This window comes from Lissotriton helveticus, chromosome 4_1 (genome assembly GCF_964261635.1).
Source record: "Lissotriton helveticus chromosome 4_1, aLisHel1.1, whole genome shotgun sequence".
NCBI classification, from domain to species: Eukaryota; Metazoa; Chordata; class Amphibia; order Caudata; family Salamandridae; genus Lissotriton; species Lissotriton helveticus.
In genome coordinates this window covers 29,396,347-29,419,747 of record NC_136063.1, presented here as the reverse complement: position 1 = coordinate 29,419,747, position 23,401 = coordinate 29,396,347, and the positions used below count along the sequence as shown (strand labels likewise).

Sequence of the window (23,401 nt, the reverse complement as noted above, 5' to 3'; positions counted from 1 at the left end):
TGCCATCATGCAGGGGGTTAAAATACATCCTTGTTATTGTTTGTTTGTTTTCACAGTGGGCTGAGGCATATGCAACTAAAAGAAAGCACAGCATGATAGTTGCCAAATTATAGAGTTGATTCCATGTTTTGGTTTTTCGGTAATTTTGGAATCAGATAGAGGATCACACTTTAATAATGAAGTGATTCGACTGATCTGTGAAGCATTCATAATTGAACAGAAACTGTACTGTTCATACCGCCAAGAGGCTTCTGGAGTGGTAGAACAAATGAATGGCACAATAAAGACAAGATTGACAAAGGTGTGCTACTCCACTTCACTGTTGTGGCCAGATGCGTTTCCTCTTGTTCTTATGGGACTCAGAAACAATCCTGACAGGAACATAGGTTTGAGTCCCCATGCAATAATCGTGGGAAGAACAATGAGATTAGCATTTATTCCTGGACACAGATTGCTAAGTATGGCTGATGATCTAGTATTGGACTATTGTAAAAGATTACATTCTGTTTCTCATCAGGTTGGAGAAGACGCATTTGCCAGGCAGCTGTACCAAGCACATGATCTAAACCCTGGATATTGGGAGGCGGTGAAGAATCACACTTGTAAGACGTGGCTTGCACCAAGGTGGAGTGAACCAAAACAGGTCATATTGGTCACTACTACAGCAGTGAAATGTGCAGGTTTACCTAAGTAGGTGCACACCAGCCATACCAAGAAAGTTCCAACTCCTGATGAGATAATCCCTCAACCGATTCAAGAAGTTGAGTGCAGAAGGTTGTACAGCTAAGGGATTTAGAGTATCAGATTCCGGAGTAGCTGACCAAGAACAGCCAAGCACTAGTCAGGAGGATTGGATACCAGTGGTTGACATTCCTGAAGTCATTATCAAAACAAGAAGAAGAAAACAGCTAGAAGAACAGGGAAATAGAGAGGACAAGATAGGTTTAGAAGAACCAGCTCAGGAAATTGAGTTTGAAGTTGTTGAGAATACTGAGCAGTCACAGATAAGGAAGGAAAAACGCACTCAGACCGAGGGGAATCAAAATATTCTTAAGGCTGAGGAGGGACAGGTAGGTTTAGAAGAACACATTCAGGCTCTAAACAAATCAAGTGCATTAAGGCCTGATCAGGACCAGTCAGGAATAGCAAAACAAGTTCAGGAAGAAGAAGGAACTCAAGAAAACCCTGAACAGGGACAGTTAGACATTGCAGAACATTTTCAGGTGAAGGCTAACACATCAAGAATTCCTGAAATGGGTAGGATTGAGAGGAATTTCAAACATCGAAGAAAATCAAGTTGTGCCACTAACGAAAGTAAATAAAAGAATCCTCGAAAGTGATGAAGAAAGTGACAGTGCAGTACATACAAAGAGAGCTCGAAAGGGTGATAATTGGCCATGATAGTATCTCAAGACAATAGATGAAGAATGTGAACAGGTGAATGAGATAACAAGCCAATCAGATCAGACAAATAAACAAATAAACGAAGAAGCCAAAGAATAAGAATACTGAATAATAAATTCAAAGGCCTTGAATGGACTTATGTGATTCTTGAAGAACTTAAAAATCTTGATATAAATGAAAAGAGTGTTGAAGAAGTAAATTCTGAATCATCATCATCAGAAGAAGAAGTGAACCCACTCGTTTATATTTTTTTATTGTAGCACTGAGTTACTAATTGGTCTCTGATAAACTGGTCTGTGAAGTTTACAAATTCACATTTGGCTGAAAGTACACACAATTAAGTCATATACATGTCTATAGACTCAGTTGTAGTTTGTTCTCTTGAAAAAATGTATGTCTCCTTGCAATCAGGTTTAGAGGCTTGGAAAAAGCTTCTTTGGTCTCTTACCCGCCTCCTCATACTCATCCATTCTATTACCTTCATCCTCTAGTGTAAACACCTGAAGATGAGCAAATATTTCATGACCCTTCAAGCCCAAAGAGTAACAGTTTTGTCTATCAGGTTTAAATTTGAAACCGTCTTTGGCCCCAAGAAATGCATTAAAAGCTCTACACCATTTCTTCCAGGTAACGGTTGGCTCTACTAGAGACTGTAAGAATAGTGGTGGATGGTTAATAGCTTGGCAAAGTCAATGTTAAGGGTTTGCCTAACCCAGCCAACACACGACAGGCAAATTAAGATGGCCGCCAAAAGTGCATTTCAATGTAGCACATCGTTAAGATATTTCCTAGTCAATCAATGCAGAAATTGCCTGACCCCAACTGAAACACAACAGGTAATTAGCATAGGATGGCCATCAGGCATGCGTTTCAATTCAGAATCTCATAATTATTCTTGCTATGATAACGATTGAGAAATTGCCTGACCTTAACCTGAGACATCACAGGTTTTCCTGTAGTACTCCATGCATTTTGTACACAGAAAGCAATGGAAAAATCACCTGGCCTTAATAGAGACATGACAGGCAATTTAAGACGGCAGCTGGACATGCTCTCCAATGTACAGTTGGCTGACAGAGATATGGGACTACATAAGCAGGGCAAACTGGCAGCCAGACCTGCGCACAAGCAGCTGATGTGGACAATCTACTTCTAGTCAGCTAATGGCAATAGAAAAAGTCATGATCGTAGAAGACACTAACACAAGAAACAGCGGTCTGTAATTGCCCAAAAACTAACACTGGCACTTGACCTCATCAGTCTGGGCACTGCACAGTACTTTCAGCAGTCGGCAAGAAAAAGTTGGTCAGCAATGAGTTCAACAGCTTCTTGTCACCAGTGTTGAATGCAGGAACAACGTGCAGCAGGAAGATTTGAACAATGGATTCAAATCTATACATTCAAACTATTTACAACAATGATTGGCCTAAAGAGGGCAAGAAAAACAAGAAAAACAAGGTGACGTGTTTCGAATCCCTTAGATTCATGGGATTCTCTGCAGGACCATGACAGAAACATATCTGAAAGACATAAGAGCCACAAAAAACACATTCAGTCAGTTTCAACATCTAAGCGACTCTCAACTTAACATTCAGACCAGCATTCACTCATGCAGTACCTGTTGGGCTTTCTTGAGGTCTTGTCTGCAGTAAAACTGTAGGCAGAAAAAGGGGGGCCACTATGTCAGTATTAGGGGCTATAATATGGTACCTTCAAAAAGGGGCGGGGGGGGTTTAGCGATGTATATTACTCACTTTTGAAGAACGAGTACACTGTTTCTCCTGTCAATTACTCCAGTTTCCAGGTTCGATTGATTATGGAACCCTTAGTTTCTTCAATCCATTTCTGATGAAAATCAAAAAGATAAAAAAGATGCCTCTTTTAATTCAATGTGACTAAGCTCGATGGTTTTTTCACGTCCATGCAAGAAATTGCTCTCGTATTATATAGGTGACCGGTCGTGCACATTGCCGGTTGCGGACGTTAATATTCAAAAACCTATGTACTTGCGAATATTCACTGAGAGCCAGCCTTAGAAAAGCAAAAATTGTTGGGCTGACTGAGCTATTCTCGTTTTTAGCTTTAACAGGACACAGTGTAGGCTGCCTTCATTTCGGCTTAATAAGAGACAACTCTATTTTCATGCAACTCTCCGTTTTAGACGCTTATAAAGATACGTTTATCGGAATCGACTGTTAGGGGCTAAAACTCAAAGCAAACTCGCTTACCATCAGTTCCAGTTTGTGGAGTTCCCATTTGGCTTGTATCTCGGGCGCCGTCATTGCGTGTCATACATGTCATTCTAATGGCGCTTAAATCAGAAATCTCTAGATTTTGCTTGGCATGCTGGGATATGTAGTTTAGGTTCTCCGCGTGTGAAACGAAGAAACTCCGGTTTATTTACAATTCCAGGCTAACAAAGTTATGCGATATGTCAAGAGGCTACGTGCCTATCTATGGTACCAAAATAATCTTTCGATGTTTTTGATGGCCTGTTGTTTCGTTGCTAATAAAGTTACATTGAAAAACGTTGAAGAAACACTTTAATTGACTGTTTGTTAAGGTTCTGCTTGGGAACCATGTGCATTAGGTGGCATGTTGTTTTTTTGAAGAAATAATTAAAGGAGTATTGGTGCCATAGAAAAAGTTTTTTCTTTTTTTAGGTGAAATGCGTGTACACAGCCCCATATCGCTCATCCACAGGTGTTGGAATAGAGATCAGGTAGAATCACAGATTATAAAGTTCTGACATTTCATTCAGCCCGCTTGTTGCAGTATTAAATTTCAGTATTAACATGGCTTCCCTCTGCCGTAACTTGGCTACTAGGTCGCCACCTCTTAAATCCGGTTCACTATCGCTATGTGCATTTTCCATCCAATGTTGCACTAAGGGCGCTGTAAGCACTTTTCTCTTGAGTCTAGACTTATGCTGGGAAATTCTCTGCCGGACTTCTTGGTTAGTTTTACCAATGTACAATTTGTTACATGGGCATAAAACTCCATAAATCACATTGCGAGTTTTGCAATTCGTGAAAAACTCGTGCTTCCAAGATATTCCATCATGTTGAAATAGTGTCCCTTCAATTGTAGATGTGCAGCATAAGCACGTACCACATTTGTGGTGGCCCTTGATTGGTGGTAGACTAACGAAATCTCTCAATGTGGGATTTCGTGTTTTCGGTAGTGCTGCCCGCACTATCTGATTGGCAATACTTTTGTCCTTTTTGAAAGCAAAAAGTGGTTCTTCATTAAATTGTTTATGATTGTGGCGTAGCCTTACTGCGCTTAAGCCAAACCCCTTTTTGTTCTTGCAGTTAAACAATAGCATACTTAGAAATGATTCTCCATGCAGCCCATTTCTTAGTAAGCATTTTATCAAGTCATTTGTGCACTCTGTCCAAGGATCATTGAACGTATTTCCTTTGCATTTAGTTGTCTGGTTGGTGTCAGCTCTGAGTCTCAAGACAAACAATTTACGTCAGCACTGCACCTTTGGCACAGTGTGATTGGAACCATGTTTCTAATATATAAATCACCTTTGAGACAAATTAGACAGAGGACAACTTCTGCTGAGATTATCCTGGAACACTGTGCCTGAGATGCAGCTTGCAGACTCTAGGCTTCATCCTGCGAAGGATGGTAGCATGCTATATACCACATGAGCTTCCTGGTATATTACACACAGGTATGTGGAATTGTATTGTGCCATGATATATGGTAGATGGTCCTCCCTCTATGCTCTTGATAGTGTTGGTAGGATTTTGATAGGAATACACATATAATCATAATCACACTGAAATATTATAATGGTTCAACTGTTTATCTTTTTCACCATTCTTGTTGTGCTGGGTACAATGCTTTGTTTCATCCTACAAACAATCTCAGCTCAGACTTTCTACACAAGGATATAATTGTTTCAATACATTTTTTAAAAGCCAATTTTTATCTTTCTTGTGTCTCCCTTAGGCACACCTGAGTAACAACAAAAGAGTAGATTATTTTCATGATTTACTTGAGGAATTAGGGTGGTCATTTTCTGTGGTTGCAGATAGAAACTTGTACACTGGTAAGGTTAGGGGTCTAGATGGGGCACTGTGAGCAAGATAGGAATTTGGTCAACACATTCTAATGATGTGTGGAATCATTCTCCATATTCTGATAGATAGATTGTCCGGAATCACAGTTCTACTTGATTCATAGGGACATATGACATGGCACCACCAAGGTTCTAGGTCCTTTACTTATTTAATGGTTCTCCTAAGTACTTCTTGTGTGTGCCCAAGACCTCTATTCACCTAATATGGGGACGTACATGGTGTTCGAGATTAATCCTCCCCAGCTAAATGGGGAACCCTTGATAAAATTTTTTTTTTTAAAAAAGAACCCTTATTTCTGTCTGAAGGTTGTTCAAGCTTAAACCTTGAAAAGGAACAACGCACTCAATCTTTTCCTTTCTCTAACTTCTGTTCATTATATATGGCACAAGTAGCAGTTATTCCTGTTAATTGCAGACAAGATGTAGCAACAATGTGTTAGACCTTTCATGCTTAATATGGCCTTCCCCCAACTTTCTGCCTTTTGCCTCTCGTTTTTGCTGATTCTTAAGACTCTGAACACTTTACCACTGCTAACCAGTGCTAAAGTGCATGTGACCCCCTTTAAACATGATGATATTGGTTTATAGCTAATTGCCATATTTTCCGAACTGATAAGTCCCTTGTAAAGTGCTATGCCACATATCCAGGACCTGTACTTCAAACGATACTTTGTTGGCTACAGCACTGATTGTGCCACTCACAGAATTAGCCTTTCAAACCCGTCTCAGGCCTGCCATTACAGTGCCTGTGTGTGCAGTGTACTGCCAATTCGATATGGCATTTAAAACTACTACCAGCTTTAACCTCACATTCTATTACATATAAGTCATAGGAAGCCCGAAGGGCAGGGTGAGGTGTAAGTAAAAGGTAGGACATGGACCTTCATGTTTTGCATGCCATGGTAGTGACAAATATCCTATTTCACTTTACATTACTGTGAGGTTCTCCCCTCTCTTAGGCCAGCATTGGAAATTCCTTAAAACGCTTTTAAGCTGTAGTTTATGATCAGAGAGGAGTATCTTTTTTCATGTTTCATACCTTTGGAATGGTAATGATCAATCCTCCTCATTGGTGAAGTTAGATTCTCAACTATGAATTGAAGTCAGAAGGACTGCTGTGCTGTTTGAAGGACTCAACTGTACTGCTTTTCTGGATGGACTGCTTTTCTACTTGATGTCCTGCTGCCTGCTGCTCTTTGACCCTGCTGAAGGAGAGCTGGAATTTGCACTCTCTCCAAGTTATATCCAAGGGCTTGCCTCTTGTTTTCTGAAGTGTCAGGTACACAAACAACTTCCTTCAAGTCTGCGGGTGCTGCTGGAATCTGTGTTCCATGAATCCTAGCCTTGCCTGAGTTGCCCTCTCCTGGTTCTGGCCCTTAGGAATGTATTCTAGCAGCATCTTCCACATCACCATCGATGCAGCAGCGACTTTGCACCAATTGGAACAAATGCATTGCCTTCAACACTAAAGCAGCGGCTACTCGATGACAGTTAATCTACAGTCAGCGTGGCCAGATGCCAACGGACTGCACAGTTCAACATTGAGGTCAACACTTTGCTCAATCCAAGGTACTTTGTTATCAGAACCTGTCTGAGTTCGATAGCCGGACTGCCCTCAATTCCAGTTGGCATAAATACAATGTTATACTCAGGAACTCACATACCCACTGGCAGACCCACTCAGTTACTGACACATCCACTTACAAACCCATTCAGACACTCACACACCCACTTACAGTCCTACTCACAGACCCACTCACAGACCTATTCAAGCACTCTCATATGCATTCATAAACCCAATTAGACACTCATGCACCCACTCACAGACCCACTGAGAGACTCTCGCATCCAATCACAGACCCACTGAGACACTCAAACTCTTACTCGTAGACTGAGTAACACACCCATAGACGCACTGGCAAACCCATTCACTGACCCCCTAAGACACATATGCACCCACTCATACACCCACTCAGAGACTCACAGACCCATTCCCAGACCGACTCATACATACACACGTTCACTGACAGACCTACTCGAATACTCTCATAGACACTCGCAGACTCCCTGAGATGCTCATGCAATCGCTCACACATTCACTCTCAAAGCTAACAGGTCACAGTTAGGAAATACAATTGTTTAAAAACTTAGAAATGTACTTAAAAAAATTAAAGGTTAGAGGGACATTATAGTTAGGAAATAACATTAGAAATCATAGAATTCACGTAAAAAAACAAAGTTTACAGGGACGTTATAGTTAGGCTCAGATTTCACTCTTAAAAAACAATTAAAATTCAGTAGTTATAGTTACCTAAGCTAACTACAACTTACCTGCCCGCAGCGTATTGCATATGACTTCACATATTACATCACTCATAACATAGTAAGTGACATCGCTGGTAAATGCTTAGGGGCTGATTATGATCTTGCCCGCAAAGCATTCTGACTGAATTTGTTAAGGAATGTTTTGCGGATGACTCAGATTGGGGGAGTCCGCCTGAGCGATTTGGATGCATCCAGATGCTTCCAGATATGATTCAATTACAATGGGAGCTTGTGGTAAGAACATGAACACAGGCTCCTATTGAAGAGAGGGGTGACTGTGGAAAATCGTGAACCTTGTGGTGGGCACCCCATGGTGCCTGCCACACTGTGCATGGTTGGAAAGAGGGGACCCATGGGTACCCCCCACAGGCCCAATTCAGAGGGCCCCAGGTTAAGGGGGGCCTGCCACTGGACCCCAAAGACAAATTCCAACAGCTGTTTAATTCCAGGCAAACCGAATCGGAACGGCTGTCCGATCAGTCATCATAATCACTCATTCAGAAACTGAGTCCTATACGAATCGGCTCAAAAAGGCTTGACCTGCACGAATGCCATTTGGAACCAATTGAGACAGCCCGCAAGATTTCCGGGCATCATAATCGGTCGTTTCGGAACTGGGTACGATTCGGTTGGAAACAAGGGCTCCATATCAGGTTCGGCAAACCCGAATTAAATTTGAAGGCCTTCGAAAGGGATCGCAATTGACCCATTAGTCGGGGTAAAAAAAGTTATTCTAAAGACGCTCATGTTGTTCATTGGAAATGCATCTTGTTGTTGTGGCATCATGGTAAATACCGTTTCCCATTAAGAACAATACTTGGAGAACAAAAATTGCAGTAAATGATTCCATATTACTAATACATTCTAGTTCTCACGTGGAAATGCATATTAGTAATATCATGAGGTTATATGGCTACATTCATTTTATTCCGCTTTTATCTTTCAGTACAGTTAAAGCAGACAATTTCATTGCTCAACTTTTTTCAATCTACAAGCATGTGGTGAAAGAAGGATTAGCTCAGGTAAGAGAGAAATACAGTAACATTTCTTAAAAATGCTCTGCACCTCCAGTCTTTTGGAACACTTTTCTTTTTTTTACTGTTTGGTCTACTTGTTGCTATTGTTCCTATATCTTCAAGAGCTGTGCCTCTCTTTTGAAAGATGTGGTTAATCTGAAATGTTTACTGGTGAATTAAGAGCAACTCTTCTAGCTGGTCACCTTTATTTTTCAAGAATCACTTCCAGGTGTTGAATTTCATCATTCCTATTTAGTACCCACTGTAACTTTCATTAATAAGAAATCACCTTTTTCAGAGGTTTAATCATCTTTATTATTGGAAATATGAGCTTGGTTCAATTATCCAGCATATGAAAAAGCATTTGAAGTTCCAATTTGTGTAAAGTTTTACAATTGTGTTAAAAGTTTAAAGCAAGTTGTCACATGTGTAGTAATTGAATAGTAATAATAATGTTAATAATACTAATAACTATGAATAGAATTAGTTGCCTCGCACACCGCTCTTTAGCTAGTTTCTCTGAATTCATTCTCTTACGGAGCAATCCTGGTTGACGCTTCATCCTTGCTGCGTCAGTCAAGCCAATTAGAAAAGAAACGCTGATGTACGCAGTACTACCAGTCCCAGGATGCATCACGTTTTGTAGGATAAATATAAACATCAATGTTAACCAAATTTAATCCATTAATCCACTTATTTAGGTCATGTTTTCAATATTTATTGATATGTTGGTTGCTTGATTCAAAACAAATTGATTCTAATTTTCAAGTGCATGTATAATGCCCAATCGCCTTTAATACAGCATGTTAAAATCCCTTGTTTCGAAAATACGAGTGATTAACCCAATACATTTCAAGCCTTTACGGCTCTTCGTCAGGGGTTCGTATCTGTAAAATCAAATGTATTGCAATTAATGCCATGTATTTATCCCCACATTTCAACAAGCATCGCTAAGTCATTATAATGATACCCCTTATAAATCACGTTGTCCATCTCGTAAACAGCATATTCCCTCTACAAAAGTATTTAAACGCCGTCAAGTTTTAGCTACTGGATCAATTGGGTGAGTTATGCTGTTCCTAATCGCAGCGCTCTAAATAACAGTCTTATACTATCAACCCACACGGTGACTACGGTTATTCTCATCGAGTCCCAGTATATGGACATACCTTTCTTAACAGTTCAACCTCGAACATGTTTCTCCCAACTCCGCTTCCAAAATGTAATACGATCGTTATCCCGCTCAAACCTGTGGTTTTTCAACTACTTAACCACGCCCATCTGCGCCTGTTCAATTGGGTGAGGGGAAGTGGAGGGGAACAGGCGCAGATGGGCGTGGTTAAGGAGTTGAAAAACCACAGGTTTGAGCGGGATAATGATCGTATTACATTTTGGAAGCGTGATTTATCCGACGGGTTTGTGACACCGCGTCCCGTGTAACAACATGTACTTATGAGGTCGCGCCAGCTGCTACTGTGGGATACAACCAGTATGCACTACCAAGTGGCGAGTTACGTCAAGTACATATGGGGTGGCACCCACTGCGCGTTCCAAATCCGACAAATGCATGCTGCCACGCCCTGTGTTACGACATAGATGTAAAATATCACGCCCCATTCGCCATTCCCTCATTTTTTGTCTCAAAACTAAATCTAAGTAACTTTAAAGTGTATATGAGAGCAAGCGATAATTAAAAATATTTTAAACAGTTATATATTTCTAACTGTAATAAACTTATATTATAGTAAATATATTTTTTCAAAATCACATCGATTGCGATCTCATTGCGCACTAGCTGCGCGATTGCCATGTGACCATAAAAAAACATTTCATTAGTTCATAACATTTCCCATTGTAACAGTTCGAAAATGCAACCCATTGTACTCAATATCTGTACTGCATTTCATGAAACACACCTCTTCTGTTTAGAGAGCTTTGGGGCATATTATCAAGGACCGGTGTTAAAATTATCGCCAATTTATCGTCAGGAAACTGCCAATAAAAAGGTGATAGCGGGCTTGATAAAACGCCCTTGTTAATTCCCGTAGAAGCCCATGTTAACACAAGAACATGGGCTTCCATGGGGATTAACAAGGGCGTATTATCAAGCCCATTATCGCAGTTTTATTGGCAGTTTCCTGCCGATAAAACGGCGATAATTTTAACACCAGTCCTTGATAATATGCCCCTTTGTTCTAAACCTTTTGCAATATACACATATCTTACACTACACACAACATGCAACCATCATTTTCTTCAATATTCATGCTCTGTAAAGTAGCCTTCCACCTGTGATAGCCATACACCTAATAGTTATATTACCAAAATGTTCTCCAATACCAGAAGTAACACGGTTGCATACACTGTCCACAGCACAACGTAATATAGTACTGCCCAGAGACAGTATCATGCATAGATAATGAACACACAGACACAGATAGATAGTGGAAGTGAGTACGGGCACGTGTGCTCGACTCCTTTTTATTACTAGTGTCATGTATCCAGTGACATCTGTGCTGGGTGCGTGTGGGGTGAGTGTAAACCAGCCCTCAGGGAATAGTTGCTGCTAGCATCAACTACAACAGTAATCATTGCATCACACACAGAGATTCAATATTAAAAGAAGCAGTATTTTGTGCTGCAGTAAGATAAGGACAGTAGATGTGAAAAAATACAGAAATAATTCACAAAAAGATTATATCATAAACACTCCATCAGTTCTACTGCACTTGCATAGCCACATCAAAAGCATTCAGCATGTGCACAGCCAGCAATGCGTGCTGTAGCCTGGCCATACTAGAAACAATATCGTTTGCCATCAACACTGCATCATCTGCAATAGCAACTCAATCTGAACTGTGAACACTGCTGTCTGCAGTGTTGGCCTCAGAGAGCGGTCAGCAATGACCCACACCTACATAAGGTGACTTGTGCTGCCCAGTGTGTCGTAAGCGAAGCAACAAAAAAGCGTGTGCGGAGCCTGCAATGATACATATGCATGGTGCAGACATTACGCACTAGAGCAATGTCTTTTCCTACAGGACTACCTCATCTGCAACAGCGACTCAATCTCGATTGTGAACACTGTTGTTTGCAGTGTAGGCCAGAGTGAGCAATCAGCAAGGGCCCACAGCCACGTGGCATTGACTTGAGCTCTACAGTATGCAATACGAAAAGCAAATAAACATGTGCAGAGCCTGAAATGATGCGTATGAGTGGTGCACACAGAGCGCACTGCAGCAATGTATTTTCCTACAGGACAGCATCATCTACAATACCGACTCAATGTCAAATGTGAACACTGAAGTCTGCAGTATAGGCCAGAAAGAGAGTTCAGCAAGGGCTAACAGCCTGCAATGATACATATAAGTGGTACAGATAGTACGCACTGGAGCAATGTCTTTTCCTACAAGACTACCTCATCTACAATATCAACTGAATCTCAATTGTGAACACTGCTATCTGCAGTTTCGGCCTGAGAGAGCAGTCAGCAAGGGCCCACAGCTACATGGCATTGACTTGTATGCAGAGCCTGCAATGATGCATATGAGTGGTGCAGACAGAGCGCACTGGAGCAATGTCTTTTCCTACAGTGTAGTGTAGTTCCTATATCCTAATAGGCTCTGCGCATTGGAATAACATACACTATAGATTTGACATGGGACTGATGTCAGTATGTCTCTATCGAGTATATTAAACTTAATTGTGTGTGTGCCAGCTAACTCAGAGGTCACTAGAAACTTTCTCAAATAAACAAGAAGGGATTAGTTTCTGACAACCGCATAAACATGACAACTTTGTTTCCCCTAAAACCAAAACATATCTTCAGAGTCGTGGAAACAATAGATAACTAGTTCACTCAGTCAATCATGCATGCTGCGTTTCTACAAAGTTGCATAGAAATATAGAGACAGGCGTTTCAATAAAATGGGTTTATTGAACAGTCTCGTTTCTCATACAAGAGATATAGACAGGCCTTGCTGGGACGGTTATTTTTTCTTCAGTGGTGGTTGGCTTCAGTATTACGTCGCTTTGTTGCGTTCTTAGTTCTTTTAAGTCCTGTAAAACAGCCAAACGATCTTTGATATCAAAATCTTTTTGGTCCACCACTGATGTCTGACAAACAAGGTCCGCGACCAGCATTCTTATCCCAAATAGGACCTCATATGGAGTGATAACAACTTGCCAAGAAGTTCTCCAGTGGGTAAGACTAGGTTGGACACTTATTAGATGTTTAACCCACCCGTCACCCCAACCTAATACCCTAGCTGTTATAGATTGCTTTATGTCCTGGTTTTTTCTCTCCACAACCTAATTTCCCTCAGGATGGAATGGACTAGAATACCGCAATGCAACGCCCAAATTGGCCATGGCCTCCTTGTAAGCTTGAGAGCTAAACGCAGGACCCTGGTCAGAATGTAGCATGCAAACTTCATATGTACCGATAAAGACTTGCAAATCTTTTATAGCAGTTCGAGAGTCAGCTGAGCGCTGAGGCTACATCCAAATGAACCTTGAGCACGAATCCACTGCGACCATGATATATTTATATTTACCATCCCTCAGTAAGGGACCGCAGTGATCCAGGTAAACGCTAGCTAATGGTTTATCGGAAATTAACAGGGGCGTCTGCGCAGGTCGTTTCACAGTAGAGACTTTCATCTTTTGGCATATCTCACATTCCAAACATAGTTTCTGGTCTGTTTCCTCATGCGTAGACAGCAGTATCTCTGTTTTAATAGTGATACTGTGGTGGAAACACCAGCCTGTGCAGAGGTGAGCCCTGCATGAGCTTCTAGGATTAGTCCTAATCTATGTTCCATGTTTGGAATGACCCTATCCCCCACTTCAGGTATTCGAGCAAACTGAACATTGTTCGCATCAGTTATATACGAGTATTTGAGTGGAAACCCTTTCAGTAAAGTTATACCACTGTCTTTGCTTTATTTCACTGTCTATTTTTGTTTTTGAATGAGTGATTGCAGCTACAGAAGTCTATTTGCACAGCTTCCTTCACGGCTTCATCAGTCAATGAATTCCCATCAACGTGAACGCCATCACGTTGATGACGCAGCGTATGTATCACATGACTGTTTTGTAGTCCTTCTTGTAACTGAACTACTTGCTCCCAAAGCGTTTTATGCTTAAGTGTGCTACCTTATGCATCTTTGAAAGCGTTTTGAAGCCAGTTTTGCAAGTTTTCATTGTAACACAATAAAACAAATCACACACTATGATTGTGGGGAATTCGCGATCCGTATTCTCAAGTGCCATCTTGAATGCTTGTAGTTCAGCTCACAGAGCTGTACAATCTCCTAAGGATTGAATTTTAGTGACCATTGGTCTAAATTTGCCATCGCGCCAACAACCTTTAATGATCGCGCACAACCACTTTAGGCTTTTCCACCCCCCCGTAGCGGGTTGAACTGATCCATCAGTATAAATTATACATTCATACTGGCCAAGAGGCAGAATTTCAGTAGGCAGAGGACATTCTTGTTCGTATTGTAGAAATGCTTGTGTTTTCAAATAAGGATCAAAAATGTATTCAACATCTGTTGCAGTAAGATAATTAACCCATTGTATCCATTTTGGATGTAAATCTTTTGCATTTGGGATCCTTGCTTTGGTCACTGCCTCTAAGGCAGGTACAGGAGTTACAACCATAATGCGTTTCCCCTGTGCTAGGGCTCTTTCTTTTGCTACAGCGGTTTGTACCGCTGTCACAATTTTTTATGTAGAAGTGAACTTCATTTCTACTTGTGTTTGCAAATGTGATTTGTAAACTATTGGTATTTTTTCACCTTCGTTAAAAGTTAAGTAGATGAATCCGCATTGACCAGGAATGATTCGGATCACTAGGTTGAGTATATGTTTACGCGTGTTTGCAAATGTGTAGTTGCTAACATGTCTTTTTGTAGTCAACGCAACATTTCTGTGTGTTTTTGTGTCCAATTTACTGTTTTAAAATCAGGTTCGATTCATTCATAGAGAGGTTTAACCATTTCTGCGTAGTTCAGAATGTAATTTTTTTCCGAAATTTAGGAAACCTAGAATTGACTAAGGTTTTCAGCATTTTTAGAGGTTGGAGCAGCGTACACTTTCTAGAAAGTTGGCTGCCAGGCTTTTGCCTTCACTTGAAAGTTCACATCCTAGTAAAAGGAAGTTGAGCTGGGCAATTCTAGATTTTTTTTAATTGAATTTATAACCCTCAGAGGCGAATCCAAGTATAATGGTATTCACCCTATTCAAGTGCCTATCTAAGTCATCATCTGTCAGATAGATGTCATTTACATATGACAATGCTTCGTCATCATAAGTTTGTGGTAAATCTGTTACCCTTGCTGAGAATAACCAAGGACTATTCTTGACTCCTTGAGGGAGACAACAGAATTGACACTGTGTCCCCATAATTGAGAAAGCGGTTAAATACCTACTTTCTGGTGCAATGTTCTAACAAAAGAAACCGTTAGAAATATCTAATGTGGTTTTAAAAATGTTAAACACAATGTTATTCATTAATGCTGTACTGTGTGCATTTTGCACTGCAAATGTTTTGCAACAAGAGTTTAGATGTCTGTAATCCAATACTAGACGATATGTATTGTCTGGTTTGGAGATAGGAAACAAAGGATTGTTCATTGACGAGGTGCATGTTTCAATCACCCCTTGGTATTCAAGTTGATCTAAGATCTCCCTGACCTGTTTTTTAGCTTCTTGCTTAACTGGGTACTGCCTTTGCGCAGTTGGTTGACTTTTTAGTTGGATTTTATGGTGAGGCGAGTCCTCATCCCATCCCACATGATTTTTGTATAATGCTGGGGCTTGGGCGACTGCCCATTTCCTGGCATAAGTATATTTTAAATGAATTGGAATATGATTAGAGAAGGCTGGCATAATGATGTCTTCGCCATGTGGGCGCTCCATGACAAATTTTGGTGGCCAGTCTTTTTCAGCTAGAAGAATGTCATAACCCTTAGAAAGTCGCTCCCAAAAGAGTGCTTTCACCTTTCTTGCTACGTCTCCCTCCATCCAGATTGTTATTTCATATAACCCATGTGGCGAACTAACCCTTGTATCTGCAATTTCAACTTGAATGAATTCATTGAAGTCCACTGTCTCCAGAAGACCTATTCAGGTTCTGGCAAGCTATTGTGACTTCTGCTGCGCTGTCCAACATTGTCTGAGCCCATTCTCCGTTCTTGAGTTGTGTCCTCAAGATCCTAGGCATGTCTGATTTTTAGACCTGCTACCTTCTTTTTGGTGAATTGAGGTTTCTTGTTTTTCTGACCGTGTTGATCGTCTTTGGACTTCACGCGTTCTTCTTGGTTTTCTGACCGTCCTTTTCTTTCGGATTTCTGTGACGAAGTCTGAAAGGTACGAGAGGAATGTGTACTAGTGTCTTGATATCTTGATTCAACATTGTTTAATGAAAACTGCGGTGCAAGTTTCAATGGAACTACGATAAGGTGCACAATATTACAAAGTAAAAACAAATACATAGGATTTTTTGTCCTACTCAGCTATGGCGGATATTATCCCTTTTACCCACTCCAGACGTCTATTGGAGTATTACAGGAAAAGGGGTCTGTGAGAAAAGCACGACTTAGTTACTTTAGTATCTAGCGTTAAATTAGTGCCTCACCAAACCGTTGGGTGCCATGTAGTGTAGTTCCTATAGCCCTAATAGGCTCTGCGCATTGTAATAACATACACAATAGATTTGACATAGGACTGAGGTCAGTATGTCTCTATTGAGTATATTAAACTTAATTGTGTGTGTGCCAGATAACTCAGAGGTCACTAGAACCTTTCTCGAATAAACAAGAAGGGATTAGTATCTGACAAACGCATGAACATGACAACTTTGTTTCCCCTAAAACCGAAAAATATCTTCAGAGTCGTAGAAACACTAGATAACTAGTTCACTCAGTCAATCGTGTATGCTTCGTTTCTACAGAGTTGCATAGAAATATAGAGACAGGCGTTTCAATAAAAGGGGTTTATTGAACAGTCTTATTTCTCATACAAGAGATATGAACTGCTACAATCGTTAGACAGAATGTGAAGTATAATGCATGCAACGTAAACAGTAATATAAAATAATACTGTAATAGCATTGTCTGTTGCTATGACATATATAAAAATACATAAATAACACAGGCTAAATTACTCAACTGGTGCTTCTAAAATACGCCTACCCAAGTGTACCTAACCTAGGTCTAGTATGAGGGAAAAAGTAGGTGCTGTTTTTAGCATAGGTTTAGTTTTGCCAAGAATTGCCAAAGGTTTCTCTAGGTTCTAATCAGCTCCATACCTTAGAACATGGGTACTCACAAACTTTCTCTCGGGGGCCAAATTTACAGTGTGGTTTGCGGCCGAGGGCCGCACCGGTGGGGGCGGGGTCAGAGGGGGAGGGGGCAGGGCGAAAACAAAAAAAATTGTGACCATGAGGTTAAACAAAGGTCCCTGCAGCAGACAGCTTCGTCCACTGAGCCACCAGACCCAGCATACACACATCTTTCTCTCTCTCCCTCCTCTCTCTCTCTCTCCTTTTCTCTCTCTCCCTCCTTCTCTCTCTCTCCCTCTCTCTCCCTCTTTCTCCCTCTCCCTCCCTCTCTCTCCCTGTGTCTCCTTCCCTCTCTCTCCCTCCCTCCCTCTCCCTCTCTGCGTCTCCCTACCTCTGCCTCTCCCTCCCTGTGTCTCCCTCCCTCCCTCTGTCTCCCTCCATCCCTCCCTCTGTGCCTCCCTCTGTGTCTCCCTCCCTCTCTGTGTGTCCCCCACCCTCCCTGTGTGTCTCCCTCCCTGTCTCCCACTCTTCATCTGTGTCTCCCTCCCTGTCTCCCACTTTCCCTCTGTCTCCCGCCCTCTCTCCCACTCTCCCTCTGTGTCTCCCTCCCTGTCTCCCACTCTCCCTCTGTGTCTCTCTCCCTGTCTTCCACGCTCCCTCTGTATCTCCCTCCCTGTCTGCCACTCTCCCTCTGTGTCTCCCTCCCTGTCTGCCACTTTCTGTTTCCCTCCCTCTCCCTGTGTCTCCCTCCCTCCCTCTGTTTCTCCCTCCCTCCTTGTCTACCTCCCTGTCTCCCGCTCTCTGTTTTCCTCCCTCCCTCTGTGTCTCCCTCCCTGTCTCCCTCCCTCCCTCTGTCTCCCTCCCTGTCTCCCACTCTGTTTCCCTCCCTTCCTCTGTGTCTCCCTTCCTCCCTCCCTCTGTCTCTCCCTCCCTCCCTGTCTCCTACTCTCCCATTATGTCTCCCTCCCTATCTCCTACTCTCCCTCTGTGTCTCCCTCCCTGTCTTCTACTCTCTCCCTGTCTCCCACTCTTTCCCTGTCTCCCTCTCCTTCCCTGTCTCCCTCTCCCTATGTGTCTCCCTCCCTGTCTCCCACTCTCCCTCTGTGTCTCACTCCCTGTCTCCCTCCCTGTCTCCCACTCTCTGTTTCCCTCCCTCCCTGTGTCCCACTCTCCATCTGTGTCTCTCCCTCCCTGTCTCCCACGCTCCCTCTGTGTCTCACTCCCTGTCTCCCACTCTCTGTCTCCCTCCCTGTGTCCCACTCTCCATCTGTGTCTCCCTCCCTGTCTCCCACTCTCCCTCTGTGTCTCCCTCCCTGTCTCCCACCCTGTCTCCCACTCTCCCTCTCTGTCTCCCTCTGTGTCTCCCTCCCTCCCTCTGTCTCCCTCCCTGTCTCCCACTCTCCCTCTGTGTCTCCCTCCCTGTCTCCCACTCTCTCTCTGTGTCTCCCTCCCTGTCTCCCACTCTCCCTCCCTGTCTCCCTCTGTGTCTCCCTCCCTCCCTCCGTGTCTCCCTCCCTGTCTCCCACTCTCTGTTTCCCTCCCTCCCTCTGTGTCTCCCTCCCTCCCTCTGCGTCTCCCTCCCTCCCCCCTCTGTGTCTCCCTCCCTCTGTGTCTCCCTCCCTCCCTCTATGTCTCCCTCCTTCTGTGTCTCCCTCCCTCCGTCTGTGTGTCCCTCCGTCTGTATCTCCCTTCCACTCTCTCCGTTTCCCTCCCTCCCTCTCACCTGTGTGTGTGTCAGCCCTCAGCCCGGGCAGCGACAGGTTCCTCAGCTCATGCACACACAGCCCCACCAAGTACTTCACGGGTCTTTAAAAGACCATTTAGATGTTAATGAGGCTTTGTTCAATTTCACCTCTTAGGCCCCTGCAGCTCCCCTCTGACAATACTGGAATCCCCCGGCCCCCACAGAGCAGAGTCTGAGTCCGCGCTGCTATGGCTGTATTTGCAAACACTATTGATTTTTTTTTTTAAACACATGTGTCTGCAAGGTCCGCGGGCCGCCCAGGAAGACTTGCCGGGCCGCCACCGGCCCGCGGGCCGTACTAGGAGTACCCCTGCCTTAGAATGAGAGAGGTTGGTATCTCTTTCTCAGGACTCGATTTTCCAACACCCCGCAGGGGGAGTCAAACACTGGAGCTAGTTTCTTGGCAGGAGGATGACAGCTTCTAGTCAGTGCGTCAGCTGGAGAGTTGGCTTCCTTCAGCACTTGCTGTAGCGAGTTGTGTCGTGCAAGTAGGTAGTCGAACTGCACCGATCCAAACCGTGCTTTGCTATAGCAAATGAAGGTATATTTATACCTTGAAGGTGTTTAGGAATGCCAGTATTGACGTAAAAGTCGGGCATATGAACGTCATGGATAAACCCCTAAGGAATAGATGTTCATGCATAATAATGAGTTTCTTGGAGAAATCAATAACCAGGCTAGGGGAAGTCCCTTCTGCTTAAGAGTCTGGTTTTCCAAGCAATCGTTGTGACGTAGATGAACAGATGGAAGTAGACATGGCTGTATTTGGGTAGCATGGGCTATGCCTAAATAAGGACTGTTTTCTATACCTATATAAGGGCAATGTGAATTGTACCTATATAAGGGCATGAATCAGGAAAATGTATTTGGAATCTAAAATTGACATACAACAACAGGACTGCACCATCTACAATACCGACTCAATCTGAATTGTGAACTCTGCATTGTTATTTGAAGGCAGTGCTCACACACACAACCATCAATACTTTTTCTCACTCACTCTTTAAAAAATACAACATAAATTACATAAAACTCTACAATAATAAAAAAAAATATTCGAATTGGGACAACTTGCAATATGAATTTGGTAATTGTACTAAACCTACAACTCATCTAAAAAAACGTCTTCAACCAAGTATACTATAGCCATATAGCCGCCGCAGCAGGCTATACCGGCTATTAAAGGCCCTCTCCAGCATTGAAGGCCCAAGCTGAAGGCGAGGGTCTTTAACAAGGGAGAGAGACTTTAATAGCTACTGTAGCCCAGCTACAAAGGGCTATAAGGCTTTTTTAACATCATGCCACAAGAGGATAGAATGTTCTAACAAATAAAGCAAAGCCTTAAGAGAGCGGAAGGGGATTGGAATCCCTTCAGGCTCCCTGAAGCATTTGTTCACAGCCAGAGCTGTGAACACAAAAACTTTGCAATGTTGAAGATCCAGGCTTATACAAGACATTATAAGTAAAGAGCTATTCCATTGATTCAATGGAGCTCCTAACATTCCAAAGTTCTAATAAAACAATATTGTGCATGTTTGAAAAGATATTCTAATTACTTAGCTACTGGATTCTGTAATTAAAAAATCACCACTCAATCTAAATTGTGAACCCTGCGAACCGCAGTCTAGAACAGATGCAGTGGTCATTAACACCTCACAGCCACATACCATTCGATTCAAAAGCACGGAGTTGGTTGCACCTGATCACAGAGGGTACACATAAATCATCACAAACTTTAACTTATGACATCCTCAATCATACAATCAAGACCCCATTTCACAGTTCGCACCTGCTGTACCACAGTAGTCTCCACCGACTACTGTCAACCAAGCCCAATAATCATGTGCATCACTTAGCTTTGGAAGCAGAGTGTGATGCACCTCAACACACCAACTTTTGAGAAAAGCAAGCAGCAGGTAATATCGGACATCGTCCATTGTGGGATCAAGACACCGTTCCACTGTTGGGACCTACAGCTGGTTGCACCAGGTCGCAGGGGGTACCTCCATCTCCACTCTCAGATACAGTTCTAACATCGTCCATTGTTGGACCAAGACACCGTTCCACTGTTGGTCCCTAGAGTTGCTTGCACCTCATCGGAGAGGGTACACAGAAATCACCACAAACTTTAACTTCTGACATCCTCAATCATAGAATTAAAGACACCGTTTCACTGTTTGGACCTGCTGTACCGCTGTGTATTCCAGCGATAGCAGTCAACTAAGCCCAATAACCATGTGCAGCAGTTAACTACTGAAGCACAGAGTCTGATGCACCTCAACAGAGTAAGTTCTGTGAAAAACCAGCAACAGGTAATATCAGACATCGTCCATTGTGGGATCAAGACACCGTTCCACTGTAGGGACTCTCAGATACAGTTCTAACATCGCCCACTATGGTATCAAAAACACCTTTCCACTGTTGGTACCTGTCGGACTACTGTGTTAGTAGTATACAGAGCACTCCACAGTGCTGGGCCTCAGGCTGGACACTGTGTGCTTGTTTTGCGGTAGCCAGCGTTAATATCAGGAGCCTTCCCAGCTCGCAGACCTCGGCCCAGGATCTTCCGCAGGCAAGTGGTGGGCCCTCTTTTACATAAGGCGATGTCGAAAGGTGAACTGTGGAGCATATATGCGTTGCAGCGGCCATTGCGCTTTCTAGATACCAGCACGCTGAAAGCCTCATTCACGCAGCCACCTTTGCTCATGGTGCCAGCAACATGGCGGTGTAAGCTGCGCAGACCTGGCAGACACGTTCGCCAATCTGGAAGAGAACCACACCCAGAAAAACGTGCCTCTTCTTCAAACCCCTATGCTAGACTTACGTACGCCGAGCCAGCCCACTACCCTAAACATTTAGGGGGGGGGGAGGCACGTACGCGCTACCATTCCGTAATCTTCCCTACTGACTGTACTATCATGGTTGCGTCTGTGCTCTGTATACTCAACTGTGTCAAGCACCTCCCCTCAAGACTTTTCATTATATACTTTAATAATCGATAATTACTTATCACCTACGCACATACTTTGCTTCCATCTCTCCCCGCATTCTGCATTGTGAGGAAGAGGTGCCTTGCCATGTTTAGTTTGCGTACATGCCTAGCCAGGTTTCCCACAGTATGTAGTGTTGTTGTAGCTGCTACGTGCACATGTTGTTTGTCATGTTGAATGTGATTATATAAGGTAGCACGTTTATTCACGAGCCGTGGTTTCTCCCATTTACATATCGCAGTATTAAAGAGCATACAGAAATTTTTCTCACAGGTGAAAAGTGCGACCACAATCACAGTCATTCATTACTATCCAAGAATCTCCAACTACACTGCAATTCTAAGCTAACAGCCCCCAACCTTGCGTCCTTTCTGAGAAGTACGCAACTCCCACAATCCGACTAACATTCACACAGCTTTCTAACGGCAGTTATCTGCTTCTCAATAACATGCACTCCTTCAGATTGTGAGCTGGCACACCACGTGTCCTTACTGTTTCAAACAGAGTAACTTCCTGTGGCAATGTTTACTCCCACCCACACGAACTAACTCCCAAACTTCAATTTGGCCATCAATTCTTAGTTTGAAAACAGATTTCGAGAAACAAACCAAACTAAAAGTGCTTTTGTTCAGAACAGTAGTCTACCTCAAGCCTGCAACAGAAATTTATCGACTGCAGATACCACAAACTTCAAGTAAAATACACTCCGTTTTAAATACGAACCGCCCATTACACTTTGTGAATTGTTACACAATTTACAATATTTGTCACACTTAAGGTCTGGCACACTTTTTTAACACACTCTTCTACAGCCTTCTAACACCCTTTCAAACTGTTCTTCTTATAATACCAGACTACATACATTCGATCATCTCTGGAATAACAGGAACAGTGCCCACAATTCTCGCTCTCTTTGTCGCCATCCTACTAATAATTCTACTTCTAGAAATGGCTACGCTCTCTGTGGTAACAACTATGTCCGACAGAATATACATCTACATCAAGCTACATCAATACTGTAAAACAAAAGGGAAATCTCTTCGGCTACCTGCCTCTATCTATTATTGGCGCTAGCTACAACATAACATTTTTCTACACTTATGCAATATGCGTACAACCATCGTTTAATTGCAAAACTTGCCCATTTGACTGGCGAATGTATGTATGCCTTGCCAACATCCCAACAATCGCTCCCGATATCCAGCAGGTAATGCAATATCTTGAAAACCATTAACTGGATTGTTCTGCCTGTGGAGCAATGTAGAACGCAATGCAAAAAGGATTCGCAGTGGAAAGGGATTTCTGCACAGCCGCAAAATATCTCCTGCAACGTGTGACCTTGTACAACATCGCAGATTGCCTGCCAATTCAAATTGCCGCTCCAATATTCGAAGAAAATTACTGTTGACTCCGGGTGTGTTGGGGTAAGGCGAGCAGGCTCTCTTCTCCGAGGAGCCCCCACGTTTTCCTTTGTTTTTTATTACATTTCTTTTCTGGGCTCTGGTGCAATAACTTGTGATACTGGCATTAGCTTCT

At 42.7% G+C, this 23,401-nt stretch overlaps 1 protein-coding gene across 1 annotated transcript in view; it reads left to right on the top strand.

Annotated features, from left to right (window-relative positions):
- Window positions 1–23,401, top strand: part of LOC144828297 (glutathione synthetase-like) — a 560,445-nt gene that overhangs the window by 90,483 nt on the left and 446,561 nt on the right. The window contains exon 4 of the mRNA XM_078686380.1: window positions 8,772–8,847. Within this exon, the coding sequence (XP_078542506.1) occupies window positions 8,772–8,847 (76 nt within the window). The remainder of the gene's footprint in view (window positions 1–8,771; window positions 8,848–23,401) is intronic.